This window comes from Mirounga leonina, unplaced genomic scaffold (assembly GCF_011800145.1).
Source record: "Mirounga leonina isolate KUSES-001 unplaced genomic scaffold, KU_Mleo_1.0 Mir_174, whole genome shotgun sequence".
Taxonomy (NCBI): domain Eukaryota; kingdom Metazoa; phylum Chordata; class Mammalia; order Carnivora; family Phocidae; genus Mirounga; species Mirounga leonina.
In genome coordinates, this window is record NW_023270451.1 from 68,904,945 (window position 1) to 68,925,573 (window position 20,629).

Consider the following 20,629-nt stretch of genomic DNA (forward strand, 5'->3'; position numbering starts at 1 on the left):
GGAAGAAGACACAAGAAGAGGGTAAGAGGAAGGAAAGAGATGGAGAGCAAAGAATCTAGGAGATGGGAACCAATTAAATTTGTGAACAAAATAGAAGTTCAGCTCCTCTCCCCTAACTGAGGTCCCCAAGAAGAATTGTCAAAGGCGCTTTACATCTGTGGCTCCCAGACCAGTCTCAGGCAGCTATGGGGCTCTATTCTCTCTTTTCCTGGCCCCAAGTCCATGTTGCTTCTGGGGCCACGGTTGTGGCAAAGCTTGAGCAGATACTCAGTCTGAGCACTCAACTGACCCAAGCCTTCGGCATGGCAGTGGACAGTCGGCAGAGAGGGGTCAGCTTGAAGGGGTCGCCGCTTGTCGGGGAAGCCAGGGTTGGAGACCTAGAGTTTCCTCTGAAGGCAGTCCCACTTTTCTAAGTCCTTGGTCAGGACTTAAGCAAAGGACAAGCCAAGGGAGCTCTCTGGAAGGCCCACAGAGTTGCTGAGTCATGGTGTGAATGCACTCCTCTGATGTATTAGACTAGGGTGTGCAGCAGTGATAAATGCCATCCAAATCTCAGTGGCTGAACACAGTAAAAGTTTATTTTTCAGGCACACGAAGTCCAACGTGGGTAGGTGACTCTCCTTGGCAGCTTCCTCCCGACTGTGACAGAGGGATCCAGAATGCTTCCTCCATCTAGAGTTTTTTGCTCCCAACCACATAGACAGAAGAGACTGTGGAGAAGTCATGCCTGCTCTTAACAGCCTCAAACTAGAAGTGACCCATCATTACTGCTCACATTCTCATTGGTCAGAAGTAGTCACATGACCTCAAACAAACTGCAAAGGAGGCTGGGAGATGTAGAGGAATACCTGGATATCTTGTGAGCGTTAAGTGTCTTTCCCAAACCTGGGAATTCGGACCCTCTGGATGGTTTTATTTTTCTTCCAGGAAATGGTTCTAATGACAACCCCTGCTCAGAGACTTATCGTGGGCCCTCCCCTCAGTCGGAGCCAGAGGTGGCGGCCATTGTGGACTTCATCACTGCCCATGGGAACATCAAGGCTCTGATCTCCATTCACAGCTACTCTCAGATGCTCATGTACCCTTATGGCCACTCACTGGAGCCGGTTCCAAACCAGAAGGAGTTGGTGAGATTGGCTGCTTGGGGCTTGGGGGAGGCATCAGGCAGACCGCCAGAGGTTCAGGCCCTCACTCTGAAACAAGGGTCTGGACCAGTTGAGCCCGTGGTGGGGACGAGGGGGAGAGCTGCTTGTTCTCACATGTGGTCAAGTTCAAAGCCAGAGGGGCTGTGCTCCCTTCTCGTGAGAGCCATCTGCACATTCAACTTCTGGGTTTCTCAGCGGCTGATGAGGGTGTGGGAGCGTGGGGAGCCCCAGCCTCTCACCCTCTGCATGCAATCTCTCAGTACAGTCTTGCCAAGGACGCAGCGCAGGCCCTGTATGAGGTCCACGGGGTCGAGTACATTTGTGGCAGCATCAGCAGCACCCTCTGTGAGTGGGCCTTCCCCGGGTGCTGCTCTAGGCCCCACATCCACCTGGGGTCGGGCAGGTGCAGGCTGTTTGCCGACTGGCAGGGCGGGTTGGCCACAGGGCAGTGCCGTAGATCTAACTGAGCGCGGTCAGAGCTGCCGTCCGCATCTGCGTAGAGGGGTGAGTGGTGGTCCCCAGAAACAGGCCGCTCTTTCTTTGCAGCATTAATTAATGCCTGGTTCCCTCTGTCTGGCTTACTGTGGTGTTCCTTGAAGGAGAAGATCCTTCTTGAAGGAACGCTCCTTGGTGGTCTCAAGGAGCTTTTTTTTTTTTTGCTGGGGCAGAGAATGGGGGGGGCAGGGTGTGGCCCCCAGGTTGACGCCGGGGTCAGAGGGCGTGGTGTTGTCTGCGGTGAGTTGGGGCTTGGCCCCCAGGGCCCACTGTCCACTCAGGATACTTCTGCACCTTAGGACCACGCCCTGCTCTTTCTTCGGGGCCTTTCTTTGCCCTTTTATATCCAGATGTGGCCAGCGGGATCACTGTCGACTGGGCCTATGACAGTGGCATCAAGTACTCCTTCACCTTCGAGCTCCGGGACACGGGGCGCTATGGCTTCCTGCTGCCGGCCTCCCAGATCGTCCCCACGGCCCACGAGACGTGGCTGGCGCTTCGCGCCATCATGCAGCACACCCTCAATCACCCCTACTAGCAACACCATCAGGGCAGAGCAGGAGCGTTCGTTCCCTCCCCCAAGGCCTGGGCTCCTCCCGAAACCCAAGTGGTACATCGTCCTCCCCACACCCTTCCCCTGACCCCTTAGGAAATAAACAACACGTTTGAACAGGCTTGGGGGCCTCTGGGGCTTCGGGCTCAGCACTGAGGGGACAGGGGCGGCTTGAAATGCCTCTTCAGGCCTCAGGAATTCAGGAGGATCAGGGGCGAGCAGCCCTTGTATCTCGTCCTCTTGCAGCGTCCTCCAGGCCCCGAGCAGATAACTCACTCTCTGGGAAGCTACTGGATACAGATTGTCCCCTTGGCGTTTACATTCTGAGATGATCCGGAAGGCACAGTGTCTGATCAGAAGGAGGGGGGCCCCAGTGGTGGCATCTCCGGCAGCCCGAGGGAGAGGTGGGTACGGACAGGCAGCTTCCTTCTCTGCCTGCTTCATTCCCATGCTGTGTAGCGGGGAGGGCCACATCTCCGAGGCCGCGGCTTGGAGGATCCCATTCGCCCGCTAAAGGAAGGTGAACACCCTCGAGGTCTCCCCTGGTCTGGGGAGCAGGGTCGCAAGCCAGTCAGAGCCGGCACAGCAAAGCGCCACCCACCCAGGGAGAGGAAATCCTCTTTCCCCCTTCTCTTCACCCATGGTCACCATGCTTGTCAGGCACTGAGCAGGGAGTCCGGGCCGGGCATTTGCTAAGCAAGCACTTTATCTAAGGGAGAGAAAGGGACGATATTTTGAGATACAAATGAGGTGCCCCCACCGCATCCTGAGGCTTCCTTACAGCTTTGCCTTCCTCCACCACTGGGGAGCAGGGATAAGGGGTCTCTCTGTCCTGCCCCCAGGGGAAGGCAGGTCCTCTGAAGAAGCAAGCAGGCCACTGAAGAGCTGAAAGGGTCTGTGTAATTCTGAGGCAGAAAACAAGACTTCCACGGGCAAGGGCCAGACTTTTGTTGTTTTTGTCACAAAAGAAAAGGGTTGTGGGACCCGTGATTTGGCCCCTGCAGGACACGGGGTTTTACTATAAATCACAGATATGGAAGAAAGCAGGGGGAAATGAGAACAAGTCCCCCTTTCTACGCGCCCTGTAAAAGAAGACAGAGGCTGAATCAGTGGGAGGTGGGTATCAGCGGGGATCAAAACTCTAGGTGAGGCCCATGTCCAACATGGCAACTGAGCAGCAGATGAACAAGGGCTGAGCAAGGGGTCTAGAAAGCTGATTAAAACGTATCCATGGGTGTACCCATATGGCCGCGTTCACCTGAGCAGTGCAGCTACTGGGAGCTCTGAAAAAAGAAATGGGGAGGAGGCCTGGGGTAGAGGCAAGAAGGCTAAGCCCGGGGGCCACGGAGGCACCGTGGCCAGGGGCTGTCTGTGCGCAGGAGCAGCTGTGCCATGAGGAGGCCTGAGGAAGTCAGGGTAAAGAACACCTGAAGAACCCAGATCATCTCCAGGGGAAGAGCCAACAGCGGGGGAGGAGAGCATCCCCACTGGGGCCGCAGTTCCTCAAGAGAGGCGGAAATTTTTTTTAAGCTGGAAGTGATTTGAGCGAGCTAGAATTTCCAAGCTAACGTCTTCTGCTATTAGTGGAAATATGAGGCCACGGGCTGAATTAGCATAAGCTATAGACAAATAAAGCAAGTTATACCTTGCACACTGGAGTCTGTGATTATAACTTTTGTACCCTCTGCGCAAATATTTTCATTTCATCCTCTTGGGGCGGATACTACCATTATTAATAAGCTTGTATTTCAGACGAGGAAAGCACGATCATGATTTGGAGAGGTTTTAAAGGCCACATGAGGCCACATGGATGGGAAGTGGTTGAGGGAGATTTGAACTTGGGTGTGTCTAACTCCCCAAACTACCATGTCGCCATTTGTCCAAGTGTGACGTGTGACCACACCTGTAGCAGAGTCCATGGGGAGTTGTTTAATGTGAAGGTAGTTGTGTTCCATTGGGGTGTACCCCCTGAATCTGTATTTTTACCGTCTGCCCCAGGAGTTGTGAGGTCCCCTAAAGGCTGAGAACCACCTGCTCTCCTGCCTTCCAGAAGAACACATTTGAGTCTTCCCGGGGAAGTTGGGGCTCAGCATCTCCACCCTCTGCCATTATCCGTTAGAGCTGAAGGTGGTTACAACAGCGGGAGGCTGGTCATCCTTCTCCAAGATGTTCCCAAGGGGCTGCCGTGGCCCTCACCTCAAGCAGTGTGGTCTGGAGACCACAGGCATCAACACAAAGTCTGGAAATACAAATTCTCAGGCCACCCCAGACCTACTGAACCCAAATCTCTGGGGATGGGACCCAGGTGATGCTCATGCCACGCTGGAGAGGCGTTGCCCTCGAGGCAGGAGTATCTGGACCCTGAGGGGTTTCTCAGTAACAACAGTGAAAATAATAAGCTTTTCTAGCACCTAGCCAGGCATGGTTCCAAGTGCATTACAGGATTCAACACATTGCCTCCTCACAGCTCTAAGAAGTAGGACTCTTACTGTCTGGATTTTCAGATGAAGAAGCTCAGACTCAGGGTAGTAGCTAAGGGGCACCCAGCTAACGGAGTGGCAGTCGTGCCCTGAGTCGTGCCCAGAGCCCCTTAGGACCAAGGGCCAGGAACTTGTTCTCGTAGCCATGTTGGTAAGACCCGTGTACAGCCAATAGATTCATGAAAGTTGGAGCTGGAACTGCTTTGCAGAAGGGGGTCTTCTTGAAAGGCACCTTTCTCTTTAAAATCCTTCAGTGAGTTAACCACCCCCCTGCCCCACCCAAGATGCTACATGGCTGGCCCTGGGGACCTCTCCCACTTTGCCTGAACACCTTGCTCATCAGCCCCAACCTCACCAGCCTCCTCTCAGTTCCTTCCCAACTGGAAGCATTTGCACAAGATGCTCCTTCTTTCTGGAACATTCTCTCCTCTCACTCTTCCTCCAAATGGCCCACTCCTTAAATTTTTCCCTTCAATATAAATTCCTCACCAGTCCTTCTAGAACCACCCATTAGAAGTGGATCTATTATCCTCTTTTCCAAGGCCTTATGTATTTCCGTGATTACAATGATAATTAATTGACTTCTTTGTTGTTTTGTTTCTGCCACTAGTTTGGCTGCTCTGTGAGGGTAGGGACCGTGTTTGGGTTCTTCAGCCTCACTCAGCTCCTGTCAGGTGCACAGTAGATACTCAGTATTTGTGGAAAGAGTGTTTCTCCTCCTCGGCCTCATACAGATTAGTACTTAGGTTTAGTATCAGGTGACGGAAACCCACCCTACTGAGGCTTAATCAGATCGGGGCTTTATTTTCTTCATGTACTAAGTTGCCTGAGGTGGGCAGAGCAGCCCACCTGACTGAACGTGACTCCTTGAGGCACCTGGGACCCAGGCCCCCCTGGCCTGGCCTGTTTCCTACTCTGCCATCATTGCTACATCCCGTCATGTGACTGAGTTCCAGGCAGGAAGGGCAGGGGTGAGCCCGCAGCTGGCTGGCCCATCCGGGGACTTCAGCTTACATTCTGTCGGCTGGGGTTGTGTCAGGCAGTCATGCTCAGCTGCAAAGGAAGCTGGAAAATCACCTTATAGCTGAGCATGTTGCTGCCCCAAATAAATTAGAGCTCGGTTGGTAAGGAGAACGGGGAGAATGGGTATTGGAAAGACAGCCGGCTGTCTCCTGCAGCTTCTCTGAAGGGAGAGAAGATCTGAAGGGGTCTCTGAATCTGTTTCTTTGCTCTAGTTAAATTGGCTGACTTAACCATCAAGCCAGAGAACTTTCCAGGGTCCTTTAAAAGCTTCTGGTCCAACCCCCTCCTCTTAAAGTTATAAAGACCGGGGGTCTCTGGATCATTGAACTTCTGTGTGGCCCTACATGAACCTAACGGCTGAGAGAAGACTAAAGCCAGGGGTCTTCCTCCTCTGACTGAAGGGTCTCCTCAGCAAGCCCAGGAAGGTGATGGCTGGAGGGGTTTAAGTGTATCAAGTAAAAGCTCAAGACTTAAACATGCAAGTTTTAGAGATACTACAGAAAGTATCTTTTCCGTAAAATCTGAACTTTTTTTTTGTTTTTCATTTCTTAGGTATATAATGCTAAATAGGAGTTCAGTTTTTCTACATTCTGCTTGGTTTTTTTTTTTTTTTTTTTTTTTTCCCTTTCCCCTTCCAACAAACTGCTCTTTTTAGGTATGTTTTTTCATCCTTTCACCAGTAAAATTTATGAGCATTTATTTAAAAGAAAAAAACATTGGAAAAACTGAAGAGAGAAAGAGTGATTATACATATGGAAAGCTATAAAGAGCCACAGTGAATGTGTTGCGGTTATTGCTTTCTTAAAAAAACAAACCAGGCAGGCAGTTTGGAACCTGAAAGAGTCCTGTGTGAGGGCAGGCAGGCGGCAGAGGCTGCGAGTGATGGGCAAGTGGCCGGGGGCCAGGGAGGCCAGGGAGGCCAGGGAGGAGACGTTAGCTGCCTCCCCCACTCCCGCCCTCCTCCATCTCCCCTCTGACTGCCCCAGACAGGCCCAGAGAGAAAATGACTTTACCAAAAAACACAAAATTAAATTTAAAAAAGCTTCTTCAGAAAAATAAGATGGCCCAGACAGCCCCTGACCACAGGCTGAGGGAATCCAGTGATCGCCGGCCTGCCAGGGCCTCACACCCTGGTGAAGTCACACCACATCTCGAGTTTGGAGGGGGGAAGGGGGGGCAAGCCATGTTCTTCTGGGGACGGGGGTGTCCTGAAGGACAACTTTAACCTGTTCGGCCTTCCAGTGTTCTCCTTCCCCAAGTATTTGGGACCGTCCTCGGGAATGATAACATGTCTGCAAATCCGTTCTTTTGGCTTGCCCCTCGTTCGCCTCTGGCCCCGGGGTCTGCAGTTGGCCTCTTGCCGTCTCCTAACCAGCTTCGCCAAGCTCTGTGGCTCCCCATCCACACTCCTGCCCTGCCATCCACCTCCCTCGATTCCCCCAAAGCCTAGCTAAGACCGCACGGGAACATTTCACAAAATTGTACTTGGGAAATACAACGTAGAAAGTAAAACACTTGGACCGGACGCTGGCTTTGGAGTTGATTCGTGGCCCTCTGTGGGACAACCCCTCCCTACGCCTTCACTCTCCTTGGCCCTCTGCCTGTTCCCACGTTGCTTCTCCCCTCCCCCATTTCCTCTTTTACATTATGGGACATTCCTGCTTAGATCTTCTCTCTTCCGTCTCTGTTCTGGGATTTGGGCTCTGACTTGACATTTCCTAAAGACCCACTGGAGTGTTTCTCTCTTCAGGTTACAAATTCTGCCTCCTTTCCGGACACAAGCACCACCAGCCACTTTAAAGTGATAATTCTGCAGCTTCCAGGGAAACAAACAAATAGCTTCTACTGGGCACTCAGTTATGAAAGCAAAGCTCAAGGAGGCTGCTGTCAGGGCCTCCTCCTCCCAGCCTTCCACGAAGCCCCCACGGCCTGCGACCTCCCACCACAGCATCAGCAGGCGGTGGCCCTCTCGACCCGCACTGTCCTGGGAACACTCACCCATCGCAAGTCCCAGGGCCCCTCTGGCTCTACTCCGATCTGCCCACAAACCTGGGAAGGCTCTCTCTACTCTGCCCAGACCTGTCACCAGGCTGTGATTTTTTGGGGGGTAAAAAATACAAATGTCTTAGAATCATAAAGTGTTACAGCTGGAAGGGACCCCAGAGATCCTTCTGTCCTACTCCCTCATTTCATAGATAAGGAAACTGAGGCTCAGGGATGTGCGGTGACCTCCCCGAGTTAAATAATGGGTTTGTGGCAATCTACTTTTGGACGGCATTCCCTCTCCCGTTTTGCTCTCTTCTGAAGTTAGAGAATGTCTGTGTTAGCTGTGTACTTTCTTCAGGCATGTGAGACAGAAAGCCAACTTGATGAAGCTGGAGGGGGAGAAAATGGAATTAGTTGGCTCATCTCTAGAGCTGTGGTGAGGGTGGGGTGGCTAGACCCACCTGAATCGCCTGGCCTCAGAGTTGGGAAGGGTGGTCCCTAGGGGAAGACAGAGGTGCTGTTACCAGAAGGAGGAGGATGCTGGGCAGGGAAAATGAGAGATGTCCATTACAGTCCACCACTTAACTGCCTCAGGTTCTCATAGACTTCTCTTCCCATGCACACAACTGTATCCCCTACAGCCTTAAACACACTTGCCAAAGCAAGACAGCTGAAATCTCATCCAGCTACTGCATTCGGCCATTTTGACTGTGCCTGTTTGTGCTATTTGCAAGGATATCCCTTGTCCACAGTCCTCCTTTGATCCCTAATATGGACATGGACTGATTCTCCTGTCTTTTTAACAAACCATTTTCTACGTTTTAGTTTGGGGATCTTTAAGCATTGTCTTAGAGCTTCTGTTTACCACGCTTGGGCACTCTCTGGCAACAGGGTTGCCATGAATAGTTGTCCAGTGTGTACACTGCACAAAAGCATTCTGCTGAGAGGATGAGGGACTATGTCTGCCCAGAGGGGGAAGGATGCACTTTTCCATTTCACATAAAGTCTCTCCTAGGCTAAAATTGTATTGTCCTCTGACAACACGAGCACTTTAAAAGTTCAGTAAAGGGGCGCTAGGATGGCTCAGTCGGTTGGGAGTCTGACTCTTGATTTCGGCTCAGATCATGATCTCGGGGTTGTGGGATGGAGCCTCACATCGGGCTCTATGCTCAGTGCGGAGTCTGCTTGTCCCTCTCCTTTTGCTCTTCCCCTGCCACTTGCGCGAGCTTTCTCTCTCTCTCTCTCTCTCTCAAATAAATAAATAAAATCTTTAAAAACATAATAAAATAGTAGGTGCATCACTTAGAATGCTTTTTACAGCCTCAGTGCTTTTTTTTTTTTTTTTTTAAGATTTTTATTTATTTGTGAGAGACAGAATGAGAGACAGAGAGCATGAGAGGGAGGAGGGTCAGAGGGAGAAGCAGACTCCCCGCTGAGCAGGGAGCCCGATGTGGGACTCGATCCCAGGACTCCAGGATCATGACCTGAGCCGAAGGCAGTCGCTTAACCAACTGAGCCACCCAGGCGCCCCAGCCTCAGTGCTTTTTACAGTTAATAAAAAGGAAATATATATTCTTTGATATTGTTTAGTCCAAAGGTGGGGCAACAGACTTGACAATATCCAGGGAAGGGTGTCTCCTTCTCAAGAGTGGAAAAACATTTTCTAGAAGCTTCCTTGCTGGCTTCCCTTCACTTCTTATTGGCCAAACTGGGTCAAATGCCTACCCCTAAATCAATCACTTGTAAAAGACAGTGGGATTCCTCAGTTGTCTTAAGCCAATCTTGGAATTTATCCCTGAGCTGGGGATAAGGTGACTTTCCTGAGGGGTGATACCTGCACGGAATCTTGGTTTGTTCAGCAAGGAAGAAGGGAGGGACACTGGACTCTACTCCATGTGGCTACAGCAGGCCTTCCTCTGTTTACATTCAGGCCTCTGGCCTGTGACCTTTCCTTGAATCTGGATGCCAGGCTGGTAGCTTCTTTCTCATGCTAATAGGGGTCTTAATGCTCTGCATACACCCCCCAGTTTTCTGCTTAAAGGCCTTCATCTTTGCCCTTGCTTTGGACCAATGTGAAAGAAGACCCCGGGGAAAGGCAACGCTGTGGCCTTCTGCTCCAGGTTCCATTCTAGCAAATTGGTCTTTACCAAGAGGCAATTTTCAGCTTCCTGAGGTGCTTTGGAGGGACCCAGGGAATTAGGCCTAGCCTCCACCGGAGACCCGAAGTCCTCTCCCATTGTGTTCTCAGCTTCCTGACAGTGCTGGCCCTAATTTTAGCTTGCAGCATTAATTAATCTTTCCCAGCCTTGCAAGAAAATAGATTACATGACTCTTGATCACCTTAGGTTGCTGGCTGGAGGCTTCGAGAGGCCCACTTGGTGGGGCTGTCCCCCCCCCACCCCCCTTCCTCCAGTGGGCTTTTCCGGAAGGAATTCACAGAAGGCCTAAGAATTAGCTAACACCCCCCAACATGTGTAGTATGTGTGAAACAGAGTCAAACTTATAAGACAGCTTTGGATTTAGAAATACAAAAAGAAATATTGTTTTCATAATGCAAACTGAAGAAAGGCTCTACAAAACCTTTTTTCTTGCTGGGGGACAGATTTGAGAGCTCGAGAACACTGCAGGGCCCTAAGAGTTGAGGGAGAATATGAGGGATGGCTAAGAAACAGTTCCTGGTCTGAGGAAACTTATAGTCTCTCTGGGGAGACACATATTAAGGGGGAGTAAATGTGAGTTTGTGTTCAAGCACTGCCTAGTGTAATGAACACCCATTTCTTTCTGTGCCTAGTAAAATCCCATCATTGAGACTCAGGTCAAATGTCGCCTTCTTGGTAAAGTCTTCCCTGGAATCCACTTCTCATGCACGGTAGAGAAAACGCCCCACTCAGGTATCCCGCAGTGAGGAATGCATCCCCAGCAAGTCCTTTGATCATCTCATCCTGTCCTGGTGACGGCTTCTTGTAAGACCTGTTGGAGAACCGAAACGTTGGTTGGTTACTTCCGTCTTTTGCATGAGACCGTGGGCTCTCTGAGATCAGGGACAAGTCAGTGGGGACCTGAATTGTTGTGATGAGGCCACACTTCCCACAGGCTGCCCCCAGCCAGGGACTGGTGTTTCTGGGGGATGCAGGACTCCCCTGACTTGCAGCACGGGCTCAAAGATTTTGTGTCAGCCTGGCCGAAATGTTCTCAGAACGGCTCCTGTCTGCGCTTCTCCTGCCCAAACTCCTCTCCTCCCTGCTTTCCTCCTTTGAGGAGAGACGGGGCAGATACTTGAGAAAGAAGCCAGAAGAAGCTTCAGGGAGGGAGTGGGTCTTATCTGGGGCCTGGACATCAGGCAAGGCTGCTGGAGAGGAAAGAAACAGTCTTCATGGAGACCCCGTATCTGTTGAGGATGGTTTCAATGTTCTATCGTCTTCTCAGAGCTAAGCTCAGGAGAGAGTGGGGGGTCAATAGAATGGGATCCCTCTGTCCTGGCATAGGAGGGTCGCCCAGGTAGGGGGTGGGATAGGGAGGCAGAGGGAACAGATGGAAACCAGAAAGGGCCACCTTGGCTGTTGTCAGTGTCCAAGCCTGAGGCCCTGACATAGAGCAGGGCCCCCAGATGGTGCTGGGTAGACCCTGGGGGCCCCTGTGGATTAGGGCGGATTTGTGTGAGATGTTTCTGCAGTGAGATCAGCATCCAGAGCCAGAGTGAATTCCCCCTTGCGAGTTCCACTTTCTCCTGGACGCTGTGCAGTTCCAACAGGGGTCTGGCCCTGGTTCCCACCACCATGCTTTCTACTCCAATGACATCTGGTTATAGTTCCCATCAAGGGCAGCCCTGATCCTGAGCCCCATAGCGGCGGGGGTGGGGGGAAACACTGGCGGGAGTCGGGTTCCTGCCCCAGCTGCTGCTGCTGTGGTCTGACTCCCACGAGGCCACTGAGGCCGGGAGGAGTGGGGCTGTACCCAAGAGGGGGGTGTGCCTGGCACCGGGGAGGGGCAGCCCTGGACCGAGCCAGCAGGTGCAGGAGCGGGATGGGGGCGGAGAGTCCTAGCTGACTTGAGGCTCCAGTTGGCGTGGCCGCTCCGGAGTCCACTGCCCGGTCAGCAAACAGGACTGAAGCCCAGGGGCAGGTACCCGGGGCTGTGGGCGAGCCGGGGCCCAGCTGGAAGGCCTCGGGCCCCAGCCGACCCTCAGGCTCAGGCGGGCACTTCACGGCCAAGGGCTTGAGGCCTGGCTTATCTCCCCAGGTGCCCTGTTCCCTGCCACTTTATCAGGGAGGGTAAGAAGGTGTCAGAGCTCGGGACTCCCGTCCTCCCTCCCCGTGGGACGGGGCCCAGGTGCAAGGGGGAGGACGACCCTGGGGCATGGCCAGAAGACCTCTGACCTGGGAGAGTTTAAAAGGCCCCAGGACCTTCTCTCAGCCTCAGTTGATGTTCCCAATTAGCTGCAGGATGAGGCGGGTGCTGATTTTCAGTGTGTTGCTAGGGGCTGTGCTTGGCAAAGAGGACTTTACGGGGTAAGAGGATGGCGAGAAGGGGGTGCTCACACAGGAGAGAGGAGGACTCAGCCGCTGGCCAGCATCTGGAGGCGACAGACAGGCTGACTTGTGGGAAGACTCCAGAGAGGCGCAGACTAGTACACGCTGGGAGGCAGGCTGACCAGGGGCCATCCCAAGCCCCGGAGAAATCCAAGCTTGAAGGAGTTTTTAGGAGAGGAGGTGGGAGGAAGCCTGGCTGGCTTTGGAGAGAGAAATAGAGTCTAAACTGGGATGGGGAATCTCAGTTGGGTCGAGAAGGTTCAAAAGGAGCCTAGACCTCCCCTTGCTAAGACCCCTCATGATTCCTCCTGCTCAGCCAGAGGATAGAGGCCCAGCCTGGGGATTCCGGGCCCCTCCATGCCACTCTCCTCCCACCTGGGGAGCGTGCAAGGCCAATCAGAGTTGCTCAGACCCTTCATCTCCCCTCCCTCTCTGCCCAGGCACCAGGTGCTCCGAATCTCTGCTACCGATGAAGCCCAGGTACAGAAGGTGAAGGAGCTGGAGGACCTGGAGCACCTGCAGGTCCGAAGAAGTGGGGAGTCGTCCCCGAGGCTTAGGGTTCCTCTCAGGCTAGCCGGACCCACCCCAGGATGCCACCCTCCCCTGGGGCCACCTGGGGCCTGGGCCCTCTCTCCTCAGCCACCCAGAAAGGACCCAGGGGACTGATCCCTGTTAAGAAATGATTTAACCCCCACCTCCCCCAGTCCCAGAATCTTGCTGCCCTCGAGCATCTGAGCAAAGGGCGGCACAGCTCTCTCCCCTTTGCTTTCTTGAAGCTCCTCCACGGTGCTTCCTGGGCCATTTCCCTGACCACAGTGGACTCTGTCCAATGGCCACGGTTTCCCCTTCGTCCCCTGCCCCTAACAGCCATGCCACAGCCACGGTTGTAGGGGACACTCTGGCCTAACACCCCCTCCCGGGCTGGCCCCTTCCCAGCTCGCGGGGACAGTGCCTGTTCTCGTCCTCCCCAGCTGGACTTCTGGCGGGGCCCTGCCCAGCCTGGCTCCCCCATCGACCTCCGAGTGCCCTTCCCCAGCACCCAGGCTGTCAGAATCTTCCTGGAGGCCCATGGCATCGGGTACACGACCATGATTGAGGATGTGCAGGCCCTGCTGGACGAGGAGCAGGAGCAGATGTTCGCCTTCCGGACCGGGGCCCGCTCCACAGACACCTTTAACTACGCCACCTACCACACCCTGGAGGAGGTGAGGGACCCCTGGGGTCAGGCGGCACAAGCACTAAGCTCTGCCTCAGGCTGGCAGAATGTGGCCGACCTGGGTGTGCGGGGCACCTGCCGTGTCTCCTGGCGGCCCGGGGGGGCCGGGGTCGTGGCTCCCCTGAATCTCAGCACTTGCAGCCGGAGGGTGAATGGAGCTGCCCCGGGAGGCATCCGGGTGCCTGGCAGCCACTCCAGCCAGCCTCCCCTTCTCTCCCTTCTCAGATCTATGGCTTCATGGATATCCTGGTGGCTGAGCACCCGCAGCTCGTCAGCAAGCTCCAGATTGGCAACAGCTACGAAGGGCGTCCCATCTACGTGCTGAAGGTAACGGGCACCTGCGTGAGAACGTACCCGGCCCGTATGGGAGAACGGGCAGCCACCTGTGTGTGTCAGGCCTCGTGGGCGAGCCCAGGGTCGCAGAGAACACACCGTGACGTGTGCGCCCCATGCTGACACTGGGGAGGGACAGAATCTCTACGCTGGTCCAGCTGTATGCATACCTGTACACACACAATTCTTTTTTTTTTAAAGATTTTATTTATTTATTTATTTATTTGAGAGAGAGAGAGAGAGAAACAGCATGAGAGGAGAGAGGGTCAGAGGGAGAAGCAGGCTCCCCGCTGAGCCTGGAGCCCGATGTGGGACTCGATCCCAGGACTCCGGGACCATGACCTGAGCCGAAGGCAGTCGCTTAACCAACTGAGCCACCCAGGCGCCCACAATTCTTAACTTTTTAAGTGACCCGGGTATTTCCAATCAAGTGTCACATTGTGGGAAGTATTCCAGAGTCGGTGGAGTCCAGAGAAAATGTTTTATTTGTGATGGCCCACAGGGAACTGTGTATGGGCAGCAGAAGAGGGCAGGGCCCAGAGTTCTGGCTGAGGCCCATTTGCCCCAAGACCGGTATGAAGGCTGGAGGCCACGTTCTTCTGGATTCCTGTCCAGACACCCCCCACCCCCACCTCACCTGAGTGATAGCCCCACAAACAGAGCCTCAACCTGACATACCCAGGGAGAAGAAGGCCTCTGGGCCGGGGTAGGCTCCCCTTCAAGGAGCCAAGACAGGATGCTAGCTGGATCTCCCTGTTCTTCTCTTCCAGTTCAGCACTGGGGGAAACAGCCGTCCTGCCATCTGGATCGACACCGGCATCCATTCCCGGGAGTGGGTCACCCAGGCCAGCGGGGTCTGGTTTGCAAAGAGGGTAAGCCTGGGGCGGTGAGCAGGGCTCTTGCCTGGTGGGGCTGGTGGTCAAGGCCCATAGGAGCCCTGGCCTCCCCCGTTCACCCAGAAGCGGTGATGCAGAGGAAGCAGGTGCTCACTGCCTCAGCATGGCGGACGGCTGGCCTGACCCCCTCCGCCTGTCTGTCCCCTAATTCCCCACCAGATCACACAGGACTATGGCCAGGACTCCACGCTCACTGCCATTCTTGACTCCATGGACATCTTCCTGGAGATTGTCACTAACCCTGATGGTTTTGCCTTCACCCACAACAAGGTACAGGCCTTCTCCCATTCTTCGGAGGAAACAGGGTAGGCCTCTGGGCCCCTGAGCCCCATGAGCTACTCACCCCTAATCTCAACCCCCAGAAGTCAAGGGAGGGGCAAATAGACCTGTCTTCCTAGACCAGGGTTCTCATCCTTGGCATTCTTGACATTTGGGGCAGAGAATTCTTTTTTTGGGGGGGGGGGGACTGTCCTGTGCATGCAGAGTATTTAGCAACATCCTGACCTAATACTCAGGAAATGCCAGGAGCAACCCCTCCCTTGAGAGAGCCAAAAATGTCTTCAGACATTGCCAAATGTCTGGGTATTGTCCCCGGGGGAGACCCACTGCCCTGGACCTTATTTCCTAGCTTTATGTTACTTTTATGGCAGGTACAGCATGCTACTAATCTAGTGTGTGTGGCGGGGGTGGGGGGTGGGGCGGTGGGGGGTTGTGGAGGCACCTGGTGCCTTCATTTCCACTGGTAGGACCCTCTGGCCAAATGCCAGATACTGTTGCCTCTGTTCTCCTTCAACCAAGAGCCTCCTTTGCAGACCTTCCTGACAACCAGTTGAAAGTGGTTTCTGACCCCTGCTATGTCCACCCCAGTGTTACAGATGGGGTGCTTCGTGTTGGTTAGGGCCGCTCACAGCCCACCCTACTGTCTGTGGGCTCTGGACGCCAGCCCGGCATGGTGACAGACAAGTGTCTGATTCCTTCCCCAGAATCGCATGTGGCGCAAGACTCGGTCCCTCACGGAGGGCTCCTCCTGTGTTGGAGCGGACCCCAACCGGAACTGGGATGCTGGCTTTGGGAGTAAGGCCCAGTGTGATTTGGAAGCAGGGATGGGAAACCCAGAGTGGCTTCTTCCCTTCCTGTGTCCCATTGCCCCCTCCCCTTTCCTGCCGCAGTGGCGAGGGCAGGGTGGGGGGTTGTCAGTGTCTCCTCGGGCTCTTAGCGAGGTTTTCTTGTGCCATGTCTAAAAACAAATCTCCCCGCAATGGAATTAAGGTCTGAAATCTGTGTAGGGGTTTTCGAGGGTAACTTCAGCTCCTTCCCTCTGTGGTCCCTTCACTACAAGAACGGGTCTTGGGGACGCCTGGGTGGCTCAGTCGGTTAAGCATCTGCCTTTGGCTCGGGTCACAATCCCGGGGTCCTGGGAGCGAGCCCCGTGTAGGTCATATCGGGCTCCCTGCTCAGCGGGGAGCCTGCTTCTCCCTCTCCCCCTGCTGCTCCCCCTGCTTGCGCTTTCTCTCTCTCTCTGTCAAATAAATAAGATCTTAAAAAAAAAAAAAGAAAAAAAAGAATGGGTCTTGCTTGAGACCCTCCTGGGGCACGTCCATCCATGTTGCCTACGCCTGGCTGGGGAGGGAGGCAGGACCCCCAGGTTATAAAAGGCCTTTGGCCTTTCCTTAATCCCAGGGTGGGGCTGAGCCCTCCTGCATTCCACCTCACCCCCCCTTCCATGCGAAGAACTTGAGGCTCTAGAAGCCACGCTGCCAACGATCCTTCTTCCTCTCCCGCAGTGCCTGGAGCCAGCAGCAACCCATGCATGGAAACTTACCGCGGCAAGTTTGCCAATTCCGAAGTGGAGGTCAAGTCCATCGTGGACTTTGTGAAGAACCACGGGAACATCAAGGCCTTCATCTCTATCCACAGCTACTCCCAGCTCCTCCTGTATCCCTATGGCTACAAAGCAGAGGTGGCCCCTGACCAGGCTGAGCTGGTAGGTGCCCACCCCCCACTTGCCCTGCGGTGCCTAGCACCCCTTTCTCCCACGGAGCCCTGATGGCTTAGGAAGACCTGCAAGGCAGACTAGCCTCCATTTCTGCCTGGGAAACTGAGGCCCGCATGGGTCGAGTCACTCCTGTCACATGACAGAGCAAGGGGCAGGGCTAGACTTGGAGCTGGTACCGCAAGCTCCGCTTGGGGCTGCAGGGCGACCAAAGGGCAGTGACCGAAGTGCCAGCCAGACATCCCGTGGGGCTGGAGGACCACGGGGTCGCTGAACTCCCGCTCTCTGCTGGGCTACTTCCCAGCTGGACTTTGGGCGACACTGGCCCTGCTGTTCTGGGGGGCCTGCTGTTGCTGCCCGTAACAGGTGGTTCCGCTCGGCATTTTCTCCAGGACCAGGTGGCCGAGTCTGCTGTGACAGCCCTCTCCTCTCTGTATGGGACCAAGTTCCAGTATGGCAGCATCATCAAAACAATTTGTAAGTGGGGGCATGGTCTCCGCAGCGGCCCCGGGAGGAAGCTTAGCTGGTGTTTCCCGCCTGGGGTAGTGTCCCTCCTGGGGGAGGTGCCCAGGGGTGCCTTGGTCTGGGAGCCTGGGCGAGGAGAACAGTTCTCGGCCGTGCCTCGGTGGGCAGCGGGGCCCATTTCTGACATGAACTCTGCCTTCTTTGGTACCTTCAGACAAAACGTATCGGCTCCTCTGAGAACTTTTGTCCCCTTGTCTTAGGTTAAGTCCAGCTTTATGCAGGCGGTGGAGGGTTCTGCTGGCATTTCTGTATGACCAAGAAATTCAACTTAAAAAAATACTCCTCCTCTGTGCCTTTCGCTTAGAGAATGGATCCTCTCTATCCCCAGCTTACTTGTACCTGCAATGCTGCTGGGAGGAGCACTGCTACATCCAAACAGAATTCAGTCAGCAAATGTTTGCTAAGCACCTACTATGCATCAGGCCTTGTCGTCTGTGCTTGGGAGACGGTTGGGAATAAGCAAAGATCAGGAACCATACATTCTAGTCGGGGGGAGTGACGATAAACATGAATAAGTAAATGATACAGTATGTTAGGTGATGAAAATTAGGGAGGAAAAGAAAAACTAGAACAGGGTAAATGGAATCAGGGATACTGGGCATGGAAGTTGGGGAGGTGGGTAGAAGGGTAGGCCTCAGTGAGTTGGTGCTATTTGGGCAAGTACTGAAGGAAAATGAGGAAGGGAGCCAAGAGGCTATCTGTCTGGGGAAGAGCCTTCTGGGCAGAGGAACCTTCTAGAACAAAGGCCCTACCGTGTGATCTGGACTGGCGTGTTGGGGAAATGGCAAAACAACATGGAGCCCCACGTGACGGCAGGCGGGGGGGAGAGTGCACAGGGTCATAGGGGACTAGTGGGGTGGGGACAGATACCATAGGGCCCTGAGGAATGCAACAGGTTTGCCGGCTGACAAGAGGCAGGGGACAGGGACAGAGGTGGGAGGTCTGCACACGCCCCTCACGTAGCTCGTGCCCAGAGTGCCCGGTGTTAGTAGGTGAGTGGGCCACAGTCTTAGCTACGGCTGGCCTTGCTTTTGGATCCCAGGCCTGGTTTGGAAGTAGTTTCAAACTGCATCAAAGTTTTCTGCTTCATTCAACGTTGTCAAATGACCTTCTGATACGCAGCCGCCTCCCGCACGCCGGCCCAAGTCAAAAGCAACTTGTTATCCACTGTGAACTGCAAGTCTGGGCCAAGTTTCTTCCAAAAAGACAGCCAAGGGGCTTTTACTTTGCCTCTGGCCCTTTGCACTTTCTCCTGCAGACCAGAGAGAGCCCCAGGGGACAAATCCTGGTTACTCAAGTGGGTAACTCTGGTATATTTGGAGGTCTGACCAAAGCAGCTGTTGGAGGGAGGCGGTTTTCAGTGGGGCTTTCGCAATTGCCAGACCGTTCTTGCATCCCCCTTTGATAGGAGAACCACGGCTGGTCCCTCTCTCTGGGCCTCTTGAGCTGAGACCTTTTGGGGGAGCTTCCTGGGAGGAAGCCAGGCTGCTTGCTCAACAGTGGGCCCTCAGCAGGCGCGGCCTCCCGTGAACCCCGCATGAGGCTCGGGGTTTCGGACCATCGGCCCGGTCCACATTAATGTGTCAAGAGTGATTGACCTTTGCTCTCTGGCGTCTGCTCCGCCCCAGACCAAGCCAGTGGAAACACCATTGACTGGAGCTACAGCCAAGGCATCAAGTACTCCTTCACCTTCGAGCTCCGGGACACGGGGCGCTATGGCTTCCTGCTGCCGGCCTCCCAGATCGTCCCCACGGCCCACGAGACGTGGCTGGCGCTTCGCGCCATCATGCAGCACACCCTCAATCACCCCTACTGAACTGGCCCTTCTGCGCCCTCCTCTTCCTCCTCTCTGGCCCCACCCAGGCAACCGAATAAAGTCTGAGTGTCCATGGAACAGAACCTGGGGGCTGGCACGGACGAGGGCGTCTGCCTTTGCAAGCCGGGGCAGAAGTGGTTTAGTTCCTGCAGGCCTCCCTGGGAATGTGTGGGTGGCTGGACTAGATGACCCCTAAATTCCCCTGCATTCCGAGGTCCTCTGAAGTTGGATCCAAGTGGCTCGGTCTTAATCAGAGCAGCCCGCGCTCGGCTCCTCGGTGCCGTGGTTCGTTCACACCTGAGTGGCCGGCGGCCGCCGCAGCTGCTACCACATGCCGACACCTGCGGGGGGAGGAGTTCGGCCTGCGCCGCGGTGGAGCTAGTTGGGGCCGTTTATCCACAGAGGCAAGGACTCTGAGCATGGCCGAGGCTAATCCCGGTGGCCGCTGCTGTCCCAAGTAGACATCGCAACCAGGCAGAGCAAATTTAACTAAGTCGGAAGAAAACAACCGGGTTCAGGGAAAAATTTCCTGGAGATAAAGAACAAACACCAATCCCAGGACATTTTATTAACTGTAGTACATCACGGAGACTTTGCTTTTAGGGACAGAAGGGGCCTTATTTTCATATGCCACATCCTTTCTAGCATCCTTCGACACATGGTCTCCACTTCCTCTCCTGTTTTACCCACCACCACTCCCTTACCATTTGCAAAATTTCTCAAATATAAGGCTCTCCCTCTGATACTCTCCAGAGCTCCTAAAACTCACCGGCTTTCCTCCTGCGGCTCGGCGGTTCTGATGGCTGTGACATGGCACGGAGCGCTAGCCCCACGACACACTGGGCATCTCAGCTTTTTTTCTTTTTTTTTTCTTTTTTTAAAGATTTTATTTATTTGACAGAGAGACACAGCGAGAGAGGGAACACAAGCAGGGGGAGGGGGAGAGGGAGAAGCAGGCCTCCCGCTGAGCAGGGAGCCCGATGCGGGGCTCGATCCCAGGACCCTGGGATCATGACCTGAGCTGAAGGCAGACGCTTAATGACTGAGCCACCCAGGCACCCCAAAATGTACTTACTTTTTTTAAAAAGATTTTTATTTATTTATATGACAGAGAGAGACACAGCGAGAGAGGGAACACAAGCAGGGGGAGCGGGAGAGGGAGAAGCAGGCTTCCCGCCGAGCAGGGAGCCCGATGCGGGGCTCGATGTGGGGCTCAATCCCAGGACCCTGGGACCGTGACCTGAGCCGAAGGCAGATGCTTAACGACTGAGCCACCCAGGCGCCCCTCAGCTTTTTTTCAAAGCAAGACTCTACCCGGTGTTTCTTCCAAATCTCTTCAGATGCAAATGTGGAGCAAATGTGGGGGTTATTCTCACAGCAGTCGCTGGAAGGGAGCGAGGGTGGATTGGTAGCTCCCCAAAGAGGGAAGCTGGGGGGAAAAGATGGCAGCTTTCCCTGTGTGAGCCAGGCGAGGTGTTGCAGCACCTCCAGCTCCAAGGACGTAAAAGTCTTATCTTTTCCACAGGTCAAATGCTCTATTTTTGTTTGTTTTGCTACCAAGCATTCCAGAGAACAAAAAGTATGAGGCAGACTATACATACAGTATATATAAACTTACATATATGTAGGTTTATGAGGC

General features: G+C 54.2%; 1 protein-coding gene across 2 annotated transcripts; it reads left to right on the top strand.

Moving 5' to 3' along the window:
- Positions 1-988: 988 nt before the first annotated feature.
- Positions 989-19,073, top strand: CPA1 (carboxypeptidase A1). 2 transcript variants are annotated; one of them, XM_035021114.1, is made up of 10 exons: positions 989-1,127; positions 12,652-12,733; positions 13,183-13,416; positions 13,653-13,754; positions 14,531-14,632; positions 14,816-14,926; positions 15,640-15,730; positions 16,441-16,640; positions 17,042-17,126; positions 18,803-19,073. In XM_035021114.1, the coding sequence occupies exons 1-10, from the start codon at positions 1,087-1,089 to the stop codon at positions 18,988-18,990; spliced, it is 1,236 nt and encodes a 411-aa protein (XP_034877005.1). In that variant the 5' UTR covers positions 989-1,086; the 3' UTR covers positions 18,991-19,073. The 2 variants fall into 2 exon arrangements, with proteins under 2 accessions (XP_034877005.1, XP_034877006.1); XM_035021115.1 differs by lacking the exon at positions 989-1,127 and adding an exon at positions 11,785-12,190.
- Positions 19,074-20,629: the final 1,556 nt, after the last annotated feature.